This window comes from Hyla sarda, chromosome 1 (assembly GCF_029499605.1).
Source record: "Hyla sarda isolate aHylSar1 chromosome 1, aHylSar1.hap1, whole genome shotgun sequence".
Lineage (NCBI taxonomy): Eukaryota > Metazoa > Chordata > Amphibia > Anura > Hylidae > Hyla > Hyla sarda.
Genome location: NC_079189.1, coordinates 108,957,363 through 108,984,615, shown reverse-complemented (window position 1 = coordinate 108,984,615; position 27,253 = coordinate 108,957,363). Strand labels below are relative to the sequence as shown.

Below are 27,253 nucleotides of genomic sequence, written 5' to 3'. Positions count from 1 at the left end.
TAATGCTGCCTCACACTGTGCCCCTGATTATAATGCTGCCTCACACTGTGCCCCTGAGTATATTACCACATGCTGGGCCCCCAAATATTATATTGCCACTTGCCCTGAAGCAAATTATACCTCTGTGTCCCTTAAAACAATGAATAAGGTGCCCACCCCCCTCATACGAACTCTCCAGCTGTTGCAAAACTACAACTGCAATCATGCAGACAGAAGAGCATGATGGGAGCTGTAGTTTTGAAACAATTGTAGAGATAAAGGTTGGGAAATTCCTGTAATACCAGGCTAGACTGGGAGCAAAAATAGGCCTGGGCATATTAAACTAAGCAGCCCATTTTTTTTTTTTTTTTTTACGGTGGGTGTCTAAGAAGTCAGACCCATTAAAATAAAATAGGCTGCATACATTAACCCCTTAACGACGCAGGACGTATATTTACGTCCTGCGCCGGCTCCCGCGATATCAAGCGGGATCGCGCCGCGATCCCGCATCATATCGCGTGGGTCCCGGCGCTAATCAACGGCCGGGACCCGCGGCTAATACCACACATCGCCGATTGCGGCGATGTGCGGTATTAACCCTTTAGAAGCGGCGGTCAAAGCTGACCGCCGCTTCTAAAGTGAAAGTGAAAGTGACCCGGCTGCTCAGTCGGGCTGTTCGGGACCGCCGCGGTGAAATCGCGGCGTCCCGAACAGCTGACTGGACACCGGGAGGGCCCTTACCTGCCTCCCCGGTGTCCGATCGACGATTGACTGCTCCGTGCCTGAGATCCAGGCAGGAGCAGTCAAGCGCCGATAATGCTGATCACAGGCGTGTTAATACACGCCAGTGATCAGTATGAGAGATCAGTGTGTGCAGTGTTATAGGTCCCTATGGGACCTATAACACTGCAAAAAAAATGTAAAAAAAAAGTGTTAATAAAGGTCATTTAACCCCTTCCCTAATAAAAGTTTGAATCACCCCCCTTTTCCCATAAAAAAAATAAAACAGTGTAAAAAAAATAAAAAATAAACATATGTGGTATCGCCGCGTGCGTAAATGTCCGAACTATAAAAATATATCATTAATTAAGCCGTACGGTCAATGGCGTACGCGCAAAAAAATTCCAAAGTCCAAAAAAGCGTATTTTGGTCACTTTTTATATCATTAAAAAATGAATAAAAAGTGATCAAAAAGTCCGATCAAAACAAAAATCATACCGATAAAAACTTCAGATCACGGCGCAAAAAATTAGCCCTCATACCGCCCCATACATGGAAAAATAAAAAAGTTATAGGGGTCAGAAGATGACATTTTTAAACGTATAAATTTTCCTGCATGTAGTTATGATTTTTTCCAGAAGTGCGACAAAATCAAACCTATATAAGTAGGGTATCATTTTAACCGTATGGACCTACAGAATAATGATAAGGTGTAATTTTTACCGAAAAATGCACTGCGTAGAAACGAAAGCCCTCAAAAGTTACAAAATGGCGTTTTTTTTTCGATTTTGTCGCACAATGATTTTTTTTCCCGTTTCGCCGTGCATTTTTGGGTAAAATGACTAATGTCACTGCAAAGTAGAATTGGCGATGCAAAAAATAAGCCATAATATGGATTTTTAGGTGGAAAATTGAAAGGGTTATGATTTTTAAAAGGTAAGGAGGAAAAAACGAAAGTGCAAAAACGGAAAAACCCTGAGTCCTTAAGGGGTTAAAGGGGTACTCCGGTGAAAAAACTTTTTTTTATTTTTTTTTTAAATCAACTGGTGCCAGAGAGTTAAACACATTTGTAAATTACTTCTATTCAAAAATCTTAATCCTTCCTGTACTTATTAGCTGCTGAATACTGCAGTGGAAATTCTTTTCCGTTTGAAACACAGAGCTGTCTGCTGACATCATGAGCACAGTGCTCTCTGCTGACATCTCTGTCCATTTTAGGAACTACCCAAAACAGCATATGTTTGCTATGGGGATTTCCTTTTACCCTGGACAGTTCCTAAAATGGACAGAGATGTGAGCAAAAAGCACTGTGCTCATGATGTCAGCAGACAGCTCTGTGTTTCAAATGGAAAAGAATTTCCACTGCAGTATTCAGCAGCTAATAAGTACAGGAAGGATTAAGATTTTTTAATATAAGTAATTTACTAATCTGTTTTACTTTCTGGCACCAGTTGATTTAAAAAAAAAAAAAAAAAAAGTTTTTCACCGGAGTACCCCTTTAAAATCACCTCGGTTTAAGTGGCTCTCCAGCTGTTGCAAAGCTACAACTCCCATCATGCCTGCAAAGCCTCAGGCATTATGGGAGTTGTAGTTTTGTAACAGTTGGAGAGCCACAGATTGGGGTACAGGGTCACCCATCATCACTGCAGAAATTACAAGTGACTCCAGCTCTGATGGGACAGTCAAAAGAATACACAATTGTATAATGACTCACAGGAGATGTCTTCTCTGTTGTCTTTACTTTTCTTCTTCCTCTGGTGCTTGTCTTCTTTCAGCTCCATCTTTTCTGCAGAGTCTGACGCCCGGACATCATTGGTTAGTTTGTTAGCAGATCCTCATCCTCTGTATGACAAGAATAATCATTATAACCCTGCCAGGCATCATGACCCCTAAAAATAATACTGCCAGACACTGTTTCCCCTGTTTGTCAGAATCCCACCCCTGTACTCCCCCCAAGCCCATTTCCCCTCCTCCTGCAGACCCCTAAGTGCTTCTCCACACTGTGGACATTTAGTCAGTGGAATGTCCGCTTGCTGCAGGCACCACCGAAGCCATTGGCAGTAGGACTGCACGGATGTGCACCATCTCTATAGATGACAATGCAGTCCGACGGAATTCCACCAAGAAAATGAACGTCCACCTAAAGAAACAAACATGTTTGTTCTCGGGGTTTACGTCCATTCTGCTGGGGGAATTCCACTGTGGCGATTCCACAGTATACACAGAGCAGCAGGAAACCATTGAAAACATTTGGATTCCAGATCCATCTTTCTCCCCCTCCTTCAGATCCCCCTAGACTCCTCTGCCCCCCCCCCACAAGACCCCTGCATCATCCTTCTTTACATTATTGTGTCCCCCCCAGACCCCTCTATCCCCTTCTGCCCCGACACTCCCCACTCGCCAAGACCCCTGCATCATTCTTTTTTAAACTTTTCTGGCCCCCCGACCCCTATGTCCCCTTCTGCTCTTATACCCTCCACCCCCCAAGACCCCTGCATCATTCTTATTTATACTCTTCTGCCTTCCAGACCTCTTTATCCCCTTCTGCCCTAACACCCCCAAGACCCCTGCATCATTCTTATTTTCACTCTTATGCCCCCCCCCCCAGACCCCTCTATCCCCTTCTGCTCTAACAACCCCCCCCCCCCCAAGACCCCTGCATCATTCTTATTTTCACTTTTATGCCCCCCCAGACCCCTCTATCCCCTTCTGCTCTAACAACCCCCCCAAGACCCCTGCATCATTCTTATTTTCACTTTTATGCCCCCCCCCCCCCCCCCAGACCCCTGTACCTCACTGAGACACCAGATATACTCAGATGATCCCTAAATGAATTTAATGATTAATAGTAAGACATTATAGGCTCACTGGAACTCTTTTTTTTTGGTTCATAGTTACAGATTCTCTGTTTTCTTCACAGTCATAACCTTACTGTACAAACTATAATTCTTTATGATTGTATGCACACTGCATAGGGATTTATTCTGATCCCTTTGAACTGTGTTTTATATCTATATGCAATGAGCTCCCCCTAGTGGTGGCAAGACAAATTTTTGTCATGTTACTGCTTCATGAATGGTAAATAGGGGTTTTAAAGCACTGGGTGTTGTTATAGAGCCAGTGAAGGATGGTGTCTCTCTTTGAACCATATCCCCACCCAAAATATAACAATATAATTCTAAATCATGATTTAGAGCAGGAGACAATATTTAGAATAATGCTTACTTTATCTAGAGACATAAAGGGGTTTACTACATTTGCACCACTGACATAAATTGCATCATATCAATTGTCATGTTGAAATGATCTTTTCGATACTGAAACAGCCACTTGTAAACTTCAGAACATTGAGAAAATTTTATATAGTGAATAAAAATTTCCAATACAATAGTTCTACATATTAGAGTTCTCATATAACTTACCTGCTTATCTCCACCTCACATCCAAAAACTAGTGACATCACCTTCTAAGGGAGTGAAAGAGGGGCGAAGACCACCTGGCGCCCTGAAGTCTGGACCGATCCATTATTCTTCCCTGAAAAACAAATAAAAAGTAAAAGTAAGTAAACCAAGCAAATGTATGTAATAATAATTCCCTGTCGTCCCTCAGCAGCACAAACGGGGGGTTCCGCCCCTCTGTGAGCTAATAGGACAGTGGAATTTTTTACTATAAAAAACCAAAAACATAGTGAGGCACCTCCCCAAGTGCCTATATAATGCACCTGCTCACACCAGGATAGTGAGGTTTTTTTTTTCTGTCCTTGTGTGAGCTGGACGTGCTGCACCGTTGTCCCGCTCCTATATGATCTATATTTTGTTCTTGTCTACACCCTGTGTATTTGTTTCCCTACCTGTATCTCTCAGGTTTCTTCTCAGCGTTCGGCGCCATTTTCCCGGAGCCTCGGCGCCCTGTGGATTCGGCGCTGTTACGCGACGTCACCTTCGGTGACGTCACCGTAAGCCGCTTCCGTTTTTTTTGCAAGGAGCGATTATTTTAGCAGCAATGGCATTTCTTCTCATTTATCTTTTGTTTTTAAGCTCTCACCCTAGGGTTTCCTCCTATTGTTTCTTCCTTTTTAAAGCTAGTTTTCTTCCTCCCGGTTAGACCGGAAGTAGTTGGGCGGAGCCTATATGTCAGCACAGTGGTGCCCTATTTAAGGCTGAGAGTTCTCCAGTTCAGTCTCTCTGAGCTGGCTGGTGTTCTGTACTACCTTTGCTGTTGTACTGTGTCTTACCTGCCTGTTTTTTTCTTCTATCCAAGCTTATACTTAACTTGTAGGTTTTAGGTTTCTCTCTCTCTGTTTTAATTTCTGGTTCTACTTTTTAATAATTTTTTATATATATATATATTTTTTTTTATTTATAGATGTCATCTATGGATTCTGGGGGCTCTAGTGGCCGCAAGGACCCTAGGGGAAAATCCACACATAAAAGGAAGCATATAGAGTGTTCTTCCTGTAATACTCCATTACCTGATGGATATGAATTTTCCACTTGCAATACCTGCCGTCCTCGTTTGCCTCCAAACCAGGAACCGTCCATGCAAGACATGTTTTTATGGGTGAAGAATTTTGTAGTCTCCTCTATTAAGGAGTGAAAAGACTCCCTCGCTGTAGCCCCACCGGTAGCAAAAACCCCCAGAAGGGGTGAATCTTCCACCTTAGTATTTTCTGAAGAGGAGTTTAGGGTGGTAGATGAGGAAAATTCGTCATCTTCTGAGGACATAGTAGTCCAAGGGAAAGATCATTTCCCAATTGAGAAATTCCCAAAATTTATCCGAGCTGTGCAGTTGGAAGGTCTGTCTGAAGGGCAGGAAGAAACCCCTTCAACCTCTAGGGGGCCCAGAGTCTTCTCAGTTGATGATTCTCTTATGGAGTTGATTAAAGGGGAATGTGTGAATCCGGAAAAGGCTCCTGTTATCAACAGGCGTTTTTAAACCCTCTTTCCCCTCAATCAAACTAAGTGTAAATCTTGGATCTCTCCCCCCAAGGTTGATTTCGCTATTGTGAAATTATCAAAAAGAACCATTATCCCGTCAAAAGACGGGTCCAACCTCTCCGATCCTATGGACCGTAGAATTGAAGTGACCCTAAGACGCGCATATACTACTGCTACCAGTCAGACCTCTGTTGGCTGTGCACTATTTGAGGTAATTAAAGCCATGAAATCCTGGATCTCCAGAGTTCAGGATGACATCGACTTAGGTGTAAGCCGTGAAGACATACTAAAGTCATTTAAATACATTAATCTGGGCATAGACTATCTTAACAATGCCAATAACCAGCAGGTCAAGTTGGCGGCACATAGTATGTCCCTCTCCTGTGCTGCCCACAGAGCTTTGTGGATCAAACAGTGGCCCAGCGATACCTCATCTAAATACAGCCTATGTGATTTAGAATATGTACCTGATAAGCTCTTTGGTCCTGAATTGGACACTATAATGGAAGAGCTATCTAATAGGAAGGGGAAGAATCTTCCCATCCCTTACCGATCCTTTCGAGGAAAGTATTCTCATCCAAGAAGGGATCGTTCACCCCAGCGTTCCAGACCATCTAGAGGATCTTCACGTGGGAGAGGTGCTGGTTCCTCTAGAAGAGGAGCAGCTAGGGGAAAGGACCCCAAAAAACCCGAATTCTGACTACCTTCCAGTGGGCGGTCGCCTACTCCATTTTCTTCCTGCCTGGAGATCTACGATAAAGGATTTGTGGATATTAAACATAATCCTCAAAGGGTACTCTCCACCTCTATCCTCTCAACCTCAAGAGAGGTTCCTTGTATCTACTGTTCCCAAAGAACCAAAACAGAGAGTTCTGGAAGAAGCTATTCTGGAACTCATATCTGTTCGGGCAGTAGAATCAGTGCCTCTGCTAGAAAGAGGCAGGGGGGTTTACTCCCCAGTGTTCCTAGTCCCAAAACCAGGAGCAAAATGGAGACTCATTATAGACCTCCGCTATTTAAACAAATATATAGTAAAAAAGATGCTGCTCCAAAAGGACGACTTTGACATCGTTGGACCTGAAAGACGCTTACTTCCATGTCCCAATCGCTGTAGAAAACAGAAAATTCCTCCGCATTGCGGTCTGGATCAGGGGGGCACTTCACCACCTCCAGTTTCGAGCACTCCCATTCGGGATCTCTACAGACCCTTTTGTGTTTACCAAAATTGTCTCATCCATGATGGCCGTTCTCAGGATTCAGGGGATTCGTATAGTCCCGTACCTGGACGACTGGCTTATTTTAGCCCGGTCCCAGGAGGAATCTCTTCATCAGACCAGCTTAACTCTGAATCTACTTCACAAACTGGGGTGGGTAGTAAATATGGAAAAATCTCATCTGACTCCGGAGAGACAGAAGACTTTTCTGGGATTTCTTATAGACTCCCACAATATGAGAATATTTCTCTCCCCCACGAGGAAAGACAGAATTTCCAGGGGGTATCAATTCCTGCGAGTACCCCGCAAAATATCTCTAAGGACTCTTATGAGATTCCTAGGTCTCCTATCCTCCTCAGCAGAGGCTGTTCCATGGGCCCTTTGGCACATGAGACCTCTTCAGTCCCAAATGCTCCAGTGCTGGGACCGAAAAACTTCCTCCCTGGACACACTAGTCAGACTATCTCTGTCAGTGCGCAGATCCCTAAATTGGTGGAAAACACACCAGGACGGTATGTGTCTCCTAGAACCAAGATGGCTGATTCTTACTACAGATGCCTCAGGATTAGGTTGGGGCGCTCATCTTCTAGGCAGAAAGGTAGCAGAAAGATGGAGTCTAGAAGAACTTTCCCTAACCTCCAACGTGAAAGAGTTAAGAGCAATCTATTATGCTCTTCTTCACTTCTATCCTCTGCTCAAAGGTCAAGCTGTCAAAATAAGGACAGACAACATGGCAGCCGTTTATTATATAAACAAGCAGGGAGGAACAAGATCTACTACGTTACTTCTAGAAGTAGCAAAGATTTTCAGGTGGGCAGAGGCCAGTGTTCTCAGATTGTCGGCAGTTCATATCAAAGGAATAGAAAATATTACAGCAGACCGCTTAAGCAGAGACCTTACAGTTCCAGGAGAATGGACTCTCAACCGGGAAGTATTTCTTCAGATCGTGGATCTCTGGGGTCTTCCAGAGATAGACTTGATGGCAACAAGAGCCAGTCGCCAAGTAGATAAGTTCTGCTCCCTTTACCCATCAGACAGTCCTTTCCAGACCGATGCAATGACGATCATTTGGGACTTCAAGCTGGCCTATATCTTCCCACCAACTTCCATGATACCCAGGGTATTGATGAAGATCAGACAGGATCAAGCCTCCGTGATAGCCATATTCCCGTTTTGGCCCAAGAGATCCTGGTTCTCCCAACTCATTCAGATGAGCAGAGGAGTATACTGGAAGCTTCCCCTCAGGCGGAACCTGCTGTTTCAAGGTATACAGCTTTGCCACAACCTCAGATCCTTCAACTTGACAGCCTGGAGGTTGATAGGTCCTTATTGAAAGCCAGAGGGTTTTCGGACCGTATTCTGAGCACACTATCTCACTCTAGGAGTGAGTCTACCAACAAAGCCTATGCCAGAATAAAGGGGATCTTCCACAAGTGGTGCCTTGGTAAGAACATTGATCCGGCTAATCCTTCAATTCCAGCCTTGCTAGAGTTTCTCCAGGACGGGTTTGACAAGGGACTCTCTCCGAATTCCATCAAAGTTCAACTTGCAGCCTTATCAGTGTCCTTTCACAGACGGTTTTCCCAGGACTCTGTGGTCAAGTCCTTCATCAAGGCCTTGTCTCGGTTACGGCCTAGAACTACTGTCCCTGTGACCCCTCGGGATCTTTCCTTGGTCCTCCAACAGTTATGTGTTCACCCCTTTGAACCTCTTCAGGAGGTGGAACTTAGGTTCCTCACCCTAAAATTAACCCTGTTATTAGCAATAACTACGGCCAAGAGAGTTGGTGAACTTCAGGCTCTGGGTGCTATAGAACCGTACACAGTTTTTCTACCTGGGAAGGTCCTAATGAGGTTCCTTCCTTCATTTATTCCGAAGGTGGCCTCCTTCGCAAATATTAACCAGATGATTTCTCTTCCTCAATTCTTTCCTGAACCTGATTCCTCTGAAGGAGAACTGGTAACCCTGGACCTGGTAAGGTGCCTTAAAATTTATCTTGAAAGAACTAAAGATTTTCACAAGGTGGAAAATCTTCTTATTTTATATCAGGGAGCAAAGAAGGGAATTAAGGCTTCTAAGCCATCCATATCCCGTTGGATATGTGAATGTATAGGTCTTTGTTATTCTGCCAAAGGGTTATCTGCACCAGAATTTACCAAGGCTCACTCTACTAGGTCGATTTCGACATCCTGGGCAGAACGTGGTTCTGTTCCTCTAGAGCAGATTTGTCATTCCGCAACTTGGAGCACTCCTATTACATTCCTGAAGCACTATAGAGTGACATCGTTCCTTTCTAGTGACACTTTATTTGCTAGAACTGTACTTAATTCTGCACGGCAGGAAAGCCCTCCCTAGGGGTTATTCTTGCTATATCCCCGTTTGTGCTGCTGAGGGACGAAAGGGAAGACTAAATTTTGATGTTAATTTGTTTTCCCTTAGTCTCCTCAGCAGCACAAGCATCCCTCCCTACTGTATTTAAATTTTTATGGTTTACTGATACTTTATAATTTACTCACTATCCTGGTGTGAGCAGGTGCATTATATAGGCACTTGGGGAGGTGCCTCACTATGTTTTTGTTTTTTTATAGTAAAAAATTCCTCTGTCCTATTAGCTCACAGAGGGGCGGAACCCCCCGTTTGTGCTGCTGAGGAGACTAAGGGAAAACAAATTAACATCAAAATTTAGTCTTCAGCTCTATGAACATACAAAATAGGAATCATTGGTTCTAGACTTCCTTTACTTAGAAAATTAGTCACAATTGAAACTAAACCCTCAGCACGATACTAGTTCTCTTTTTTGTTCTATGTTTATTTTCTAGTTTCCTTATTTCACTGTATCCCAGCAATGTTGACATATTTGAATTCTTACAGTGATATACACCAAAACTGAGTGTATAGCTGAACCAAAAAAATGTCTTTGATACATGGAAATTCTCTTTTCTTTTACATTATTTCTGTGTTGTTATGTTATTTGTTTTGAAAAATCCAACCAAAATTCATTTAAAAAGTACCTGTCACCAAATAAACTGTTCTCAACTACCCCAGGCTATGTTCCCTCACTCCTCCTGTCCTTAAAAACAATTTCAGAGCTTTAAAGAGCACCTATTATCAACTAAACTTTCCCTAATCCCCCTCCCCATCTGTCCCTGTCTCTACATCTATCTATCCTAGCATTCATTTTAATTCTAAACCCCATAAAAATACCTTTTCATGTTCATCTTCGGTAGCTCAGATAGGAGCGTCTGAGAAGGGAGGAAGTGAGCGGGGCCCGGCAGGCGCGACGTCATCTGAAGCCTTGCCGGGCCGCTTCCGCCATTCTTCCTGTATGCAGGCGGAGTGCAGGGCAGGGACGGTGTGAGGTGGAATTTTGCACGTTTGCATGGGTCGCAAAATTCCACCTCACACCGGCTCTCCTTGTCAGTGGGAGTAGCCCGACGATGACGCTGGCCGGCAGAGTCAGGAGCGCGCATGGTAGGGATGCGCGCACAGCACTCACTCCCGCCTGTCTGATTGACAGGCGGGAGCTGCGCCGAGTATCAGATTTCGGACTCAGCCGCCAGGCCGGCGTGAGTCCGAAATCACCAAAAAATGGACTCCTAGGGAGACCCCTAGTGGTCAAAAGTTTAAACACCAAAAACACATAGAAGAATCTTTTTTTTTTAATAGAACCCTATTAGAAAAGTGTTCAATATATTATAAACTATAAAATATAAAAAAAAATTTGATGAGAGGTACTCTTTAAAAAGCTGTGTATCATACCTTTCTTTTTGCTCACATAGTGAAATTTCCCAGCAAGAGAAAGTGGGTGTTTCCCAGCAGTCATGACATCACTGAAGCCTGCTTGGGGACCACTTCCGCCCTCACTGTGATGAATAGAAGACCTCAAGCTTTGTGCATGTTCTGTGTTGCTATCAGTGAGGCTCTCCTGCAGGTTTCAGTCGGTGTGGCTTTCTGTGAGAATCTGTGGAGCTTTTTCTGTGCAGCTGACAATCAAGCTCCGTGCAGAGAAATACTTCCTGAGTTTGGACTCCTGCCAGGCCGGGAAGAGACCGAACTCACTGTATTAATTGTGACAGGAAACATAACAGAGCCACCCAGTGGCCGTTTTTTATATTACATTTTAAACAGATTTATGTTGATAATTTTAAAAGCAAGTGAATAGGAAAGTGTCTGCTAATTACACAAGGACACAAGGAACACTATACAGTGGTCCCTCAACATACGATGGTAATCCGTTCCAAACGGACCATCGTTTGTTGAAACCATCGCATGTTGAGGGATCCGTGCAATGTAAAGTATAGGACAGTGGTCTCCAACCTGCGGACCTCCAGATGTTGCAAAACTACAACTCCCAGCATGCCCGGACAGCCGTTGTCCGCAGATTGAAGACCACTGCATAGGAGGTAATACTCACGTGTCCCCGCCGCTCTGGACCCGTCACCGCTGCCTTGGATGTCGCTCCATCGCTGTCGCCGTGTCCCCGTCACTCCGGAACGTCTCTGCTGCCAGCAGGGTATCCTTGCTCTCCGTCGCCGCCATCATGTCGTTACGCACACCGACGCACAGACGCGACGACGTGATGACGAGGAAGGAGAGCGCCTGCCATACAGGGGATCCCTGAACAGAGAAGACACCAAGGAGGCAGGTAAGGTCCCTTCCAGTGTCCCACTAACCCGGCTATTCAGTCAGGCTGTTCGGGACCGCCGCGGTGAAATCGCGGCGGTCCCGAACAGCCCGACTGAACAGCTGGGTTAGTGTCACTTTCCCTTCAGATGCGGCGGTCAGCTTTGATCGCCGCGTATTAAGGGTTAATACAGGGCATCACTGCGATCGGTGATGTCCTGTATTAGTCGCGGGTCCGGGCAGTTGATGGCCGCAGGGACCGCCGCGATAGGGGTGTATTTGCCGTAGAAGACGCACCGATTTTTTCCCCCAGTTTTGGGGAAGAAAAAGTGCGTCTTATACGGCGAAAAATACGGTACTTCTGTTTAAAAATCTTAATCCTTCCAGTACTTATCAGCTTCTGTATGCTCCACAAGAAATTCTTTTCTTTTTGAATTTCCTTTCTGTCTGACCATAGTGCTCTCTGCTGACATCCCTGTCCATTTTAGGAACAGTCCAGAGCAGGAGAGGTTTGCTATGGGGATTTGCTCTACTCTGGACAGTTCCTAAAATGGACAGAGGTGTCAGCAGAGATCACTGTGGTCAGACAGAAAGGAAATTTAAAAAGAAAATAACTTCCTGTGGAGCATACAGAAGCTGATAAGTACTGGAAGGATTATTATTTTTAAACAGAAGTAACTTACAAATCTGTTTAACTTCATGGCACCAGCTGATTTAGTGGAGTTCCCCTTTAAGAGGCTTTAATTCAGTCATTTGTCATAATAAGATGGTTGTCTAGTTTTTCCCATAACAACCAATCACAGATCAACTTTTATTTCTTAAGTTGAGCTGCGTATGGTTTCTATGGGAAAAAACAGACAATTAGGGTTTCAGGCTGATTGAACAATATGGGCCAATGTGTCACTACTGTGTATTGTAAAGTGAACAGTGTAAAAAATGAAAACCCACAAAAGTTGCAAAATTGCAGGTTTTTTAAAAATGTTCCCCGCAAATAATATTTTTTTTTGTTGTACATTATTGTAAAATGAAAAATGTCATGGCAAAGTACAATTGGTTTTGCAAGCAAGAAGTCCTCATATGTCTCTGTAGATGAAAAAAAACACAAACATTTTAAAATTAGTCGGTCATTAAATGGGCACTGTCACTGTTTGATAAGAAACATATCTGGCACAAAGTACTGGAAGGATTAAGATTTTTTTTTTATAGAAGTATTTTCTATAAAAGATTTTTACAAATCTGTTTATCTTTCTGGCATCAGTTGATTTAAAAAAAAAAAAGTTTTCCACTGGAGTAACCCTTTTAAGTGTATGGAATATCTCTAGTGCTGGTTTTCTCTAAAAAACCAATCTATATGTGTGTATATATATATAATATCACTGATCGGTTTGCCCGTTATTATAAGTTTTGGAGGTCTCCCAAGTTTTAATAAAGACTGACGAACAGGGAACCTTTTGAAATTGCTTTATTATTAAAATTATGAACACTTGTCGGGTATATATGTTTAGTAGATCGCACCTTAGCTGCCTATTTCTTGCCTTAAGCGTAATTACCATAAAGAGACATGTATCTTGCTTCTGTCTTCTTGTTGTGTAATATCAGGCAGTGTTCAGACTGTGCATATATTATGCGTTGTGTTGCTGTGCACAGTTTTTTGCAAAAGTGGCTATGTACAAAATTCTTCATGACTTTCGCAATTAGTATATCAGGCAGTGTTCAGACTGTGCATATATCATGCGTTATGTTGCTGTGCACAGTTAATTGCAAAAGTGGCTATGTGCAAAATTCTTCTTAACTTTCGCAATTAGTATATCAGGCAGTGTGCGAAGGAGGAGTTCTTGAGTATAAAGCACGGCGGGAAAATCAAATGGAGTACGGCCGGCATCAGAGCCGCACACATGAAAGGAGCCGCTTACACAAAAAGATGCAAGCCAAGATTTTAAAAGCCGCAACAAGGTCCCTGAAGAATCGCACAGAGGAAACGCGTAGGATCGGCATAGGATCGGCTTAACATGCACACCCAAGCTCCAAGGATGCCAAAGACGCACCTTATCTCCTAAAGGAAAAAGAAAATAAGCTAAGTGGCATATGCAATAATTAATAGTGCAATAAGAAACTGTGGACAGTGCAATAATATTTCATTGCTATGAGTAAATGAGGGCTATATATGCAATGTACTCACAAGAACAAGCACTACACTAATGGATACACTAATTGCGAAAGTTAAGAAGAATTTTGCACATAGCCACTTTTGCAATTAACTGTGCACAGCAACATAACGCATGATATATGCAACACTGCCTGATATACTAATTGCGAAAGTTAAGAAGAATTTTGCACATAGCCACTTTTGCAATTAACTGTGCACAGCAACACAACGCATAATATATGCACAGTCTGAACACTGCCTGATATTACACAACAAGAAGACAGAAGCAAGATACATGTCTCTTTATGGTAATTACGCTTAAGGCAAGAAATAGGCAGCTAAGGTGCGATCTACTAAACATATATACCCGACAAGTGTTCATAATTTTAATAATAAAGCAATTTCAAAAGGTTCCCTGTTCGTCAGTCTTTATGTATATATATATATATATATATATATATATATATATATATATATATATAAAAAACTCAACGTGCGTATGTGTGTGTGTATGTATGTATGTTCCAGCATCATGTCCAAACGGCTAAAGATATTAACATGAAACTTGGCCATATGTTACTTATATGTCAACAACAAACATAGGATAGGTGATTTAACCCTTACTCACCCCCATTTGCCAGGGGCGGGGTTTATGTTCAAATGGGAACTGTCATGAAGTAAAAAAATTGATATGTTGTAGTACTTAAGTACTACAACATATCTCTAATATACTTTAATTAAAAAAAAGTGATTTTAAACAAGTTTAAAATCACTTTTAAATTCGGCCACTAGGGGTCGCCCTCCTAGTGGCCGAATGCATTCAACAGTGACGTCACTACTGGATTTCGACTCATTTCAGCCTGGCAATGAGTCGAAATCCAGTCACTGCGGTGCTCGCTCCCGCCTGTCAATCAAACAGGCGAGAGCGAGCACGCTGATAGCTGGGGCTGCACTGCCCACTGTCAGGCTGCTCCACTAGCCTCGCGCGTGGCCCCGCCCCCGTTACCCTGTCCGGAGGCAGCGCGCGCACTCATTGCTGCGCTGATCCTCCGGATGGGCAAGTCTGATCTGAGGTCTTATAAGGGGAACGGAATGTCTTCTTTTCGGGCGGTTGGAGGGAGGGGGTTGTTGCACGGCGGGGTCTGGGGGTGATGGAGTTTGGGGGAGCGGAATGTCTTTTTCGGGCGGGCGGAGGGAGAAGGGTGGGGGGTGTTGCGCGGTGGGGCCTGGGGGAGAGGGATCTGTGGCAGCTGCGGCTGAGACTGTTTTCACCACAGGGTGCCTACAGTTGTTTCCCCACTACAACTCCCAGCATGCCCTGACAGCCAATAGATGTCAGGGCAGGCTGGGAGTTGTAGTGGTGAAACAGCTGGAGGCACCCTGTATAGTTGAACTAAGGGCGGAAGTCAGGCCCCCCAGCAGGCGTCAGTGACGTCACGCCTGCCGGGGAAGTCTGCCTGGTAGTGAGCACACTACCAGGCAGAAAAAAAAGCATTTTTAATATAGTAAAAAAAAATGTAAAGGCAGTGAGGTGGTTAGGGATAGATGGGCAATAGGCAGGGACAGAAAAAAAAAAAAAAAAGGGATGGTGGGAGCTACCCTTTAAAGTCTCATACAAGTCTATGGAAAATATGTTACTGCATAACTTCCAAACGGCTGGAGATATTTTGATAATACTTGGTCACATGTTACTTATATGTCCACTTAAAATATAGGATAGTTAATTTAACCCTTAACTACCCCCATTTGTGAGGGTCGGGGTTTTTGTTTAAAGTCCCATGCAAATCAATGGGAAATATATGTTCCCACATAACTTCCATACGGCTGGAGATATTTCAATACCTGGTGCACATATTACGGGTCGGGATAGCAGGTCGAGATAGGAGGCCCGGGATAGGAGGTCCGGGATAGGAGATCCGGGATAGGAGGTCCGGGATAAGAGGTCCGGGATAGGAGGACCGGGATAGGAGGACCGGGATAGGAGGTCCGGGATAGGAGGACCGGGATAGGAGGACCGGGATAGGAGGACCGGGATAGGAGGACCGGGATATGACAACAATATATGAGGACGGGATATGACGTCAAAAGCTTCCTCCTTTGTTTATTTTCTCCCCCAACAAGGATTAGGAAGGAAAAACTGGGCAACGCCGGGAACTCAGCTAGTAGGTAATAAAAAGCCATAACTGTCACATTAATTCGGCCAACAGTTATCTCTCCCGACCTCTCCATACATGGCGTTTGCATATTTCACCCAGAAAGTGCCAAAAATTATCAAGCAGGCCCCGTTTTGTGTAAAAATTGGTAACCTTTCAGGTGTTTTGTGAAAAAATTTATAGCATTGCAAAAAAATGTTCTACTTTTTAAAGTCAATTTTTGTGTAAACATAGATATAAAGGGGGAGATTTATCAAGAAATGTCTATGTTAGATCAAATTTCCACCTTTTTTTTTTGTCTATACTTGACTAGCGTGCGCCATATTCATCAATAATGCGTAATGATGAATAAGGTGCAGCTCTCCTTTAGTGTGAAAAGTTGTCTATAACGTACACCTTTTCTAAAAAAAAGAGTCAGACCAAAAACCAGAGGCCTGGGTTCTCAACCCGTGGTACACAGACCCATAGGGGTACGCCACAGGTTGAGCGTTGGTATGCGAAAGCGCCGACAAATACTGGCCATGCACTGGTGAGTACTTGTCAGCGCATAGCCGGGCAAACCTCCAGCTGTTGCAAAACTACAATTCTCAGCATGCAGTGACAGAAGGGCATGCTGGGACTTGTAGTTATGAAACAACTGGAGGCACACTACTATAACTTTCAGCATGCCCTTTGGCTGTCCGTGCATGCTGGGGGTTGTAGTTTTGCAACAGCTGGAGGCACACTGGTATCAAAACACAGAGTTTGTTACATAACTCAGTGTTTCCCAACCCATGTGCCTCCAGCTGTTGCAAAACTAAAACACCCAGCATGCATGGTCTGTCAGTTAGAAAACAGATAATGTTTCCCACACAGTGTGCCTCCAGTTGTTGCAAAACTACAACTCCCAGCATGCCCAGACAGCCGAAGGGCATGCTGGGAGTTGGAGTTTTGCAACAACTGGAGGAGAACAGATTTTAGACCACTGTGTAGTGGTCTCCAAACTGTGGCCCTCCAGATGTTGCAAAACTTCAACTCCAAGCATTCCCAGACTGCCTAGGCATGCTGGGAGTTGTAGTTCGGCAACATCTACAGGGCCAGATATTACAGAACTACAACTCCCAGCATGCCTGGACATGCTGAGAGTTCAAGTTTTGCAACATCTGGAAGAGCACAGATTGGAGACCACTGCACAGTGGTCTCCAAACTGTGACCCTCCAGATGTTGCAAAACTACAACTCCCAGCAATTTTTGTGTAAACATAGATATAAAGGGGGAGATTTATCAAGAAATGTCTATGTTAGATCAAATTTCCACCTTTTTTTTTGTCTATACTTGACTAGCGTGCGCCATATTCATCAATAATGCGTAATGATGAATAAGGTGCAGCTCTCCTTTAGTGTGAAAAGTTGTCTATAACGTACACCTTTTCTAAAAAAGAGTCAGACCAACAACCAGAGGCCTGGGTTCTCAACCCATTGTACACAGACCCATAGGGGTACGCCATGGGTTGAGCGTTGGTATACGACAGCAAAAGGCTGTCTGGGCATGCTGGGAGTTGTAGGTTTGAAACTCCTAGAAGCAGCAGCGAAGATTAGCGACAATCTTCACTGTTGCCTCTGATGCCGACGCTGCCCCATTGCCTCCCCATCCCCGGCTTTATAATTACCTGTTCCCGGGGCCTGGGGTCCGCGCTACTTCTGGCTCCTGCGGCATCCTGCATTGATCCTGCGGCGTCCTGCATCTTAACTCATTGATCTGCAGCGGCTTCGGAGGGGGGAGAAATAGCCGATAACTTATACCGGAATATCGGTATAAGTTATCGGCTATCTGGCTGGTAACAGCGGGAATTCTGCCAGTTAACCGGACTGTATATCACCGGGGTTAATTGAATGCCGTCTATAGACGGCGGAATGCGCGAAGGACCTGCGCAATTTGCCATCTATAGACGGGATTCCGCAGGAAGGGGTTAAAGGTTGAATTGTGGAAGGTAGACATTATTCTCACGCCTACTGGTAGGTTTTGTAGCTTCGCGCCTAAAAAAGTACCTTTGTGCACAAAATAGCAACTTTTGACAAAAGTCGCAAATGATAAATATGTGACCACTGTATGGTCAAAAAGCAAAAGATCTACGGGTAGGCAAAAAGAGTGAAACTGTCTATATCACATGACGCATAAAAGTCTCTAATTATGCTGCTAATTATGCGCCTGAACTGTGGCAAAAAAAAAATGCTCTAAAAGCAATGATAAATCTCCCCCAAAGAGTGTGTGGCTTAAGAGCTTTTAAGATGTGTTTGTGTGGGAGGGAATGGGGAGAATTCCCATGGCCCATAAAAGACCACTGAAGCATGGTTGTCCTCCATAAAATATGGTTTTTTTCCCATTGTCCATAAAATAATATGAAGTGTCCATGATGTATTGAAAGGAACTTTTTTTTTTTGCGAATGTCATTATCTTCATTCTACAGATCACAGTGAATGAGGCTAATACTGAACAAGTGTTTATTACCTATACTCTTTATTATTATGGTTTTCCAATGTGACTGTAACAATGTCAGCTCTCCTTGATTTTCATGTTTTCTGATATAAAAGAAAAAAAATCAAGATATCAACCCTGCATGGTGCAAAGGCCGATCAGTCCAGTCCAGCGGGGCATAAGATTTTTGTTGTAAATTAAGCAACTTTAGACTAAAATCACACTCAGTTTTTTTTTTAGCATAAAAAACTCCATAAAAAGCAACCCCCCCCACCCCCCCCCCCACCCCCCGATTTTTTACTCCCAAGATGCATTTTTTTCTGGGAGTAAAAAAAAAAAAGTATACTTTTTTTTTACTTTTCATTCCATTTTGAATAAAGTTTCACTTGTTTGTTTGAAATTCCAAGAAAAAAAACTGTCAAAAACCATATGGTGAAAACTGGATGGAACCGTACGCACATACGGTTCTGTATGGTTCCCATAGACTCCCATGTTAAAAAAAATAAACTTAAAAGGTTTAATACGGTTTTCACTTGGACCAAAAAACGTGGAAGTCTACGGTTTTGGGTACGGGTAAAAATAAAAAACGGACAAAACTGTATAAGACGCAAAACGGACTAAACCAGATGATGCGTTTGACATACGGTTTACAATTTTAAGTCAATGCATATGGTATTCTATATGGTTCAGTGAGGTTTTTAACTTGAAACCATATACAGGAACTGTATAGCAAAAATGTGGTGTGCATGTGCCCTTAGATTGGTGGGCTTCTGGCACCTCTGCTGATCATCTTTTTAAAGGGGCTGCAATGGTTGTGTAACTGTTTCAACCTGAGCTCGAGAACCATGGGTGCCAGGAGATGGACCCCTAATCATCTAATATAGACCTACCCTGATAGGCCAGTGATCTCCAATCTGAGAACCTCCAGATGTTGCAAAACTACAACTCCCAGCATGCCCGGACAGCCGCTGGCTGTCCGGGCATGCTGGGAGTTGTAGTTTTGCAACATCTGGAGGTCCTCAGTTGATGACCACTATGAAAAGACCACTGTGATAGGCCTTTAATGTTATATGTCTGGACAACGCAGTAAGGCTATGTTCACACACCAGAATTTCCACACGGAATTCTGCATAAATTTATAGCCAATGGATTTCAATGGGATGCCTCTGTCCCATCCACACAGCGAAACTTCTGCTGCAGAATTTCTGCTGCAGGAATTCCATTGAAGTGAATGGGCAACTAAATTCTGCTGTGTGAACATAGCCTAAGAGCTCTGCATTCAGGGATAGCTGTCAATCACTGTAGGACCGCCCCCTGGACTCCTAAGCCTAGAAGGAGCAGCGATGTAAATGAATGAACAACTAGTTATACCGAATCTTTGTCCCATGATGCTGACAGGTTCTCCATGTGGTCAGGGGTTCAGTCATTGAGCTTTGCTGTAGTGGTGACACGTCCTGGGCTGAGCACTACAACTCCCAGCATGTGTTGCAGCCGTCAGTACACATTGGGGGGTTGGCTCCACAGGTTACACTCGGCATCACACGTGACTCCGCCCCTTCGGAGGAATGGGCGGGGCGGAGTGCGGCTGACAGTCCCGGGAATTAGGGAGGAGACAGCAGCGGAGTAAGCGGAGGAGAGAGAAGCCGGCCCGGGGAGGATGAGCTGCGGCTGGGGATGAAGGAGCGCTATGAATCTACATGGGAGGCAGGGCACAGCCGGCGGTGGGGCACAGGGCACTGAGCCGGACTCCGGAGCGGTGAATCATGCCATCTGCAGGAGGAGGGCAGCCCCGGGCATCCTCGGGCCACACTGCTGTACTGAGGACGCAGCATGGAAGCGCAGCCCCCCGGATGAGCAGAGCGCAGCCCCCCGCGGCTCCTCGTCCTCCTCTCTCCTCATGCTGACGGCCGTGTTCGGGCTGCTGCTCCTGTCACTGATACACCTGGGGCAGCAGTCTGGGCAGCCTGGAGGGGGCGCTGCAGGGGAGCTGTGTCCGACCGTGCTGCTGCTCCGCTTCGCTGTGTACCTGGGGGGAGCCCTGTGCGCTCTGCTGCTGGGGGCATTGGGTGCCCTGTACTGTGCTGGCCGCCAGGCTGCCCTCCCGGACTTCACCAGAGCCAGAACCCGCACACAGGTGAGAGCTGCACCCAGCTGGCATCATACAGGACGACAGGTGGGGCACATGATGGGCAGCATTGCTGTACACATGCTCTAGATTTCTGATTGGTCTGCGGTCTCCTGGTGTGTGTGTGTGTGTATATATATATATATATATATACACATATATTACACACACACTATATATTATAAATTGTGTGTGTGTGTATATATATATATATATATATATATATATATATATATATATAGTGTTTGTGTATATATTACATATGTGTGTATATATAGTTTCGTTACTACTGTAGAATCTCCCTTACACCTCCCAATCGGGGACAGTTTTTAATTCCCCAGCAGAGTCCCATAAGACTTAATGTATTTGTCCCCTCCAAATAGGGGATATTCCCAATAGCGGACACACCTAATAGGGGACAAAACACTCCCAATAGAGGACAACCATACTTGTGCCGGCCCTACCTTGTACACAGGGCCGCCATCAGGGGGTACAGCCAATACCCCAGTAAGGGTCCCATGCCCCCGTGGCACCCCCTGCAGCAGCTCCAGCACAGAAGCAGAAGACTGCTGTTTAAACAGTGGCGTCCTGCTTCTGTACGTCCGCCGACCACATCATTCACCCCCCCTGTGCCACTTTATTCCCCCTGTGCCAAATCATCCCCCCCCTTTATTACCTCCTGTGCCACATAATTTCCTCTTGATCCCACTCTGTGCTATTTCGTTCCCCCTTGATTGCCCGCTTTGTAAATTCATCACCCCCTCTTTACCACCCCCTGTGCCATTTCATTCCCTCTTTATCCCCCTGTGCCACTTTATAATTGGGGGGGGGGGGGGTTGGTGATGAATTTGCACAGAGGGTATTCTACTGTAATATTGCTTTTTATCATGTTTTATAAGGTGATTACACTCTGGAGTGAGTACAGGACAGTAATCTGTAATTTAGGAAGAACTTTTTAATTCCCCCGTGAGTGTCCGCTATTGGGAGATTCTACTGTACATGCAATGATTCCTTTATAGCTCATATAGTAGAGTTGGAAGCATTGCACTGTCTCTTTCCAGTCATTTTCCCCTAGTATTGATACATGTAGATATGCATGGCCGAATTAGACTTGACATACTACTAGTTGGTGCCATTAACTAGTTGTATCTATCTAAGACATTGATTTCCAACCACTGTTCCTCCAGCTGTTGCCCAACTACAACTCCCAGCATGCCCGGACAGCCAAAGGCTGTCCGGGCATCCTGGTAGTTGTAGTTGTGCAACAGCTGGAGGCACCCTGGTTTGGTAACCCTGACCTAAGATGTGATACAAATCACTAGAGATGAGCGAACTTACAGTAAATTCGATTCGTCACGAACTTCTCGGCTCGGCAGTTGATGACTTTTCCTGCATAAATGAGTTCAGCTTTCAGGTGCTCCGGTGGGCTGGAAAAGGTGGATACAGTCCTAGGAGACTCTTTCCTAGGACTGTATCCACCTCTTCCAGCCCACCAGAGCACCTGAAGGCTGAACTAATTTTACGCAGGATAAGTCATCAACTGCCAAGCCGAGAAGTTTGTGACGAATCGAATTTACTGTAAGTTCGCTCATCTCTACAAATCACCTTGAAAGTTGAGGGCACACCGTCCTATAGAAATGCATTCAGTGCCCTGATTCAGATGCCATGTAATGGGGACCTTTATGAGCTCACTGCACCCCTTGACTGTGTCATAATATAGGTGGCACATAATATAGCTGGCTAGCTGTGTCATAATATAGCTGGCACATAATATAGCTGGCTAGCTGTGTCATAATATAGCTGGCTAGCTGTGTCATAATATAGCTGGTTAGCTGTGTCATAATATAGCTGGCTAGCTGTGTCATAATATAGCTGGCTAGCTGTGTCATAATATAGCTGGCTAGCTGTGCCATAATATAGCTGGCTAGCTGTGTCATAATATAGCTGGTTAGCTGTGTCATAATATAGCTGGCTAGCTGTGTCATAATATAGCTGGCTAGCTGTGTCATAATATAGCTGGTTAGCTGTGTCATAATATAAGTGGCACATAATATAGCTGGCTAGCTGTGTCATAATATAGCTGGCTAGCTGTGTCATAATATAGCTGGCTAGCTGGCGCCATGTTTGTAATGATGGACTCCAGAACTTTTTGGAGGATTTGCTTTATTTATTGTGCCCGGTAAGAGCACTAGAGTGAGGTGAAGATGCTGCTCCCATCATGTCGTGTATTCCTCTATCCTAATAATTACCGATAGATTATTGGTGTCTAATGGTAACTGTATGACAATAGAGCAAAATATCAATCTGTTTCTGTATATGTTCCCTATATACAATAATGCATTTACAATGCAGTCTGATATATTTTAGTGTCCCCTGGGGGAGGAGAGAGAAGGAATTGTTTGTCACGTGTGGGGTACATGATGCGAGCACTGTATAATTTGGGGACTGCATCTTATGGAGCAGTTATGTTGGCACTATATGGTGAGTGTTGGTGAGGAAACCCCTTCAGCTTTGATTCACATATCAGATGGCACTGAAATAATGCATATTTGTTGCAGATTTTTGGCTTTGTTCACATCAGCATTGTGGACCTCGGTTATGGAGCTCCGTTACAACAGCTGATAGATAACAGGGCTGGGACAGAGGTTGTGACAGCGGGCATCAACTAAACCCGACAGGTCCTATTCACTTTGGGGTCTGTCGGGGTTCCGTTAGATGCCCCTTTTTGAACATAATCTTAGCTGAGTCCCGTCATTATAAAGTTCTGTCATTAGGGCTGGGCGGTATGACCAAATATGTGTATCACGGTATTTTTTTAACTTACGGCGGTATATAACGGTATTTCCCCCCCCCCCCCCCAAAATCATGTGACCCCCCCAGCACTGTTCTGCTCCCCCCAATTAATGATCAGCCCAGCGGGGTACTAGTCACAGATGTCGCCTTCAGGCACTGCCCTCCTCCCCGGCCAGAGCTTCTTACATGACAGTGGGCTCAGCCTATCACTGGCCGGGGCGGGACATCGGCTGTCCGGCATTCCAGTCCCCAGCCTGAGGCCGACGTAGGTGAGTTTAAAGTTTATTTTCTGTATCTTTTGCAGCCCAGGCAGAGGGATACACCGTACAGCAGTGGTCTCCAACCTGCGGACCTCCAGCTATTGCAAGACTACAACTCCCAGCATGTCCGGACAGACGTTTGCTGTCCGGGCATGCTGTGAGTTGTAGTTTTGCAACATCTGGAGGTCCGCAGGTTGGAGACCACTGGCGTATAGTATAGAGTTCCAGCGCCCGGCGGCCCCCAACAAAGAGGAGGGGAGGGCAGTGCTTGAAGGTGTCATCTGTGAGTAGTACCCCGTTGGGCTGATCATTAATTGCGGGGGGGGGCAGAACAGAGCTGGCGGGTCACATAGGGTTAGTTCCCCGATGTGGGGACAGCACAGCATTGGGCTGATTAATTCCCGAGGGGGAGGGGCCCAACCGGTATTGCGGTATGGGGGAAAATTCCTATCGTGCAGTCCAAAAAATGTGGTATTCGGTATAAACCGGTATACCGCCCAGCCCTACCTGTCATAATAACGGAATCGGTGATCGGATGTGAACCCATCCTTACTTATTGAATTTAATTTAAAATCCCATAGCAAATCCACACTAAATTTTCTCTGTGTTGGATATACTTAAATTATACCAAAATAATGCCCAACCTTAGGTGCGCTCAGACGAGCGGATTTGCTGTGGACAGTGCTACCCATAGACTTCAATGAGGTCTGCTGAGGATATTCCCGCAGCAAGTCCGCTTGTGTGAACATACCCTTAAAGGGGTACTTTTTAATCCAGTGTTGCCAGAAAGTTAAACAGATTTGTAAATTACTTCTCTCTTTAAAAATCTTAATCCTTCCAGTACTTACCAGTTGCTGTATGATCCACATGAAGTTCTTTTCTTTTTGAATTTCCTTTCTGCCTGACCACAAGTGCTCTCTGCTGACACCTCTGTCCATTTTAGGAACTGTCCAGAGTGGGAGCAAATCCCCATAGCAAACCTGTCCTGCTCTGGGCAGTTCCTGACATGGACAGAGGTGTCAGCAGAGAGCACTGTGGTCAGACAGAAAGGAAATTCAAAAAGGAAAACTCTTTCTCTGGAGCATACAGCAGCTAAGTACTGGAAGGATTAAGATTTTTAAATTGAAGTAATGTGTACAAATCTGTTTAACTTTCCTGCACCAGTTGATTTAACCCCTTAAGGACTCAGCCCATTTTGGCCTTAAGGACTCAGACAATTTAATTTTTACGTTTTCATTTTTCCTCCTCGCCTTCTAAAAATCATAACTCTTTTATATTTTCAATCACAGACTAGTATGAGGGCTTGTTTTTTGCGCGACCAGTTGTCCTTTGTAATGACATCACTCATTATATCATAAAATGTATGGCGCAACCAAAAAACACTATTTTTGTGGGGAAATTAAAACGAAAAACGCAATTTTGCAAATTTTGGTAGGTTTCGTTTTCACGCCGTACAATTTATGGTAAAAATGACGTATGTTCTTTATTCTGGGGGTCAATACGATTAAAATGATACCCATTATTATATACTTTTATATTATTGTTGCGCTTAAAAAAAATCACAAACTTTTTAACCAAATTGGTACGTTTATAATCCCTTTATTTTGATGACCTATAACTTTTTTATTTTTCCGTATAAGCGGCGGTATGGGGGCTCATTTTTTGCGCCATGATCTGTACTTTTTTTTGATACCACATTTGCATATAAAAAACTTTTAATACATTTTTTATAATTTTTTTTAATAAAATGTATTAAAAAAGTAGGAATTTTGGACTTATTATTTTTTTTTTCGTTCACGCCGTTAACCGTACGGGATCATTAACATTTTATTTTAATAGTTCGGACATTTACGCACGCGGCGATACCAAATATGTCTATGAAAAAAATTTTTTGCGCTTTTTGGGGGTAAAATAGGAAAAAACGGACGTTTTATTTTTTTATTGGGGGAGGGGATTTTTCCCTTTTTTTTTACTTTTTACATTTTTTTACTTTTTTTTTTACACTTGAATAGTCTCCATAGGGGACTATTCATAGCAATACCATGATTGCTAATACTGATCTGTTCTATGTATAGGACATAGAACAGATCAGTGTTTTCGGTCATCTTCTGCTCTGGTCTGCTCGATCACAGACCAGAGCAGGAGACGCCGGGAGCCGCACGGAGGAAGGAGAGGGGACCTCCGTGCGGCGTTCTGAATGATCGGATCCCCGCAGCAGCGCTGCGGGCGATCCGATCATTCATTCAAATCGCGCACTGCCGCAGATGCCGGGATCTGTATTGATCCCGGCACCTGAGGGGTTAATGGCGGGCGCCCGCGAGATCGCGGGTGTCGGCCATTGCCGGCGGGTCCCTGGCTGCGATCAGCAGCCGGGATCAGCCGCGCATGACACGGGCATCGCGCCGATGCCCGCGGTTATGCTTAGGACGTAAATGTACGTCCTGGTGCGTTAAGTACCACCGCACCAGGACGTACATTTACGTCCTGCGTCCTTAAGGGGTTAAAAGAAAATGTTTTCCAGTGGAGTACCACTTTAAGGGTCTGTTCACATGGGCAGATTTTGCTGCAGATTTTCTGCTATTTTATCATTGATGTATAAGCTGAAAAAAGCTGGAGAAAATCTGCGCCAAAATCTGCAGCAAAATAGATCCGTGTAAATGGACCCTAAGTTCACATGTCCTTATTCTTTGCTGCAGATTTTACTACCATTGAAGTCAGTGGCAGCAAAATCTGCAGCAAACATAAGGACATCCCTGAAGGGGGCGCAGTGTTGTCCATCACTCTGCTGCTGAATATTTCTATGCGCTATGCGATAGAGCAGTGGTCTTCAGCCTGCGGACCTCCAGATGTTGCAAAACTACAACTCCCAGCATGCCCGGACAGCCGTTGGCTGTCCGGGCATGCTGGGAGTTGTAGTTTTGCAACATCTGGAGGTCCGCAGGTTGAAGACCACTGCGATAGAGCTTCCCGCTCTGTCTCCACAGCAACAGTCTCCAGCACGAGACACAGCGTAATATAAATCTATGGCACTGAGTTTTGTGCTGGAGACAGAGTGGGGAGGGATTTAGGCGACATATACGGTATTTAGAATGCAGGCACAGGGCTGCAGGCTGGTCCACTTTAAAGAAAAGCACGAGCCTGTAAATAAACAAGGAAAAAGGATCCTAGAGACCTGGGTAGGACATGTTGAAATGTGGCAGATTTCCTGTACGGATATTTTTTTGTGACTGAAATGTCTCAAGTTTGTAAAAATGACATGGGCTTCAGAAAAATAAAAAGTATTTCCACATCGCCATCGTGACAGCACCACCATGAGATTATCCCCTGTAGCTGTAATAGGAACAGGAAACACAGGTTAAATAGGCCCCTCCCCATCCACCCCTCAGTGTTTTCTGTTCCTAGGAGCATACACAGAGAGTGAGGTCTTACCTCTGGTGGGCTGGTTTCTGCTCGGGACGGGGCTGCCAGGCAGCGGCGGTCTAGGTCATGCCGGCATCTCCCTCCCCCTGTGCTGCATCGGGTCGTGCTTCCTTTGGGCTGCTGCCTCCTGGTCCCTTGCGCCTGCTTTGGGTCGTTCCAGGCTCCATGGTCCCGGGGCGCGTGCGTCTGAAGTCACATGCGAGCATGGACGCGTATGTGCTCAAGCATTGGCTGGGGAACGGAAGTCCCTCCCCCAAGATGGCGGCGCCCACCGGAATGCCGGAAAAACATGGAGGGACGTCTAATTTGAACAGAGGAGTACAAATTGCTCCTCTGTGTGTCTGCTCATCTGGAGCGCTCTACATTGGCTGTGCGCTGCTTTTTTCTTATGTATCACATGGTGTTTTCTTGGCAGTGGTTTCTTTGGGG

The 27,253-nt window shown here is 44.7% G+C and overlaps 1 protein-coding gene across 3 annotated transcripts in view; it reads left to right on the top strand.

Moving 5' to 3' along the window:
* The first annotated feature begins 4,167 nt into the window (after positions 1-4,167).
* The window catches only part of SNX25 (sorting nexin 25), a 216,573-nt gene continuing 193,487 nt past the window's right edge, over positions 4,168-27,253 (top strand). Inside the window, exon 1 of one of the 3 annotated variants that reach the window (XM_056559914.1) lies at positions 4,168-4,257. Coding sequence is in view for 2 of the 3 variants with exons in the window: in XM_056559899.1 (XP_056415874.1) it covers positions 19,914-20,399 (486 nt within the window). In the remaining variant the exon portion in view is untranslated. Of the gene's footprint in view, positions 4,258-19,680; positions 20,400-27,253 lie in introns of those variants that run through there. The other 2 variants (XM_056559899.1, XM_056559907.1) reach the window with 2 other exon arrangements.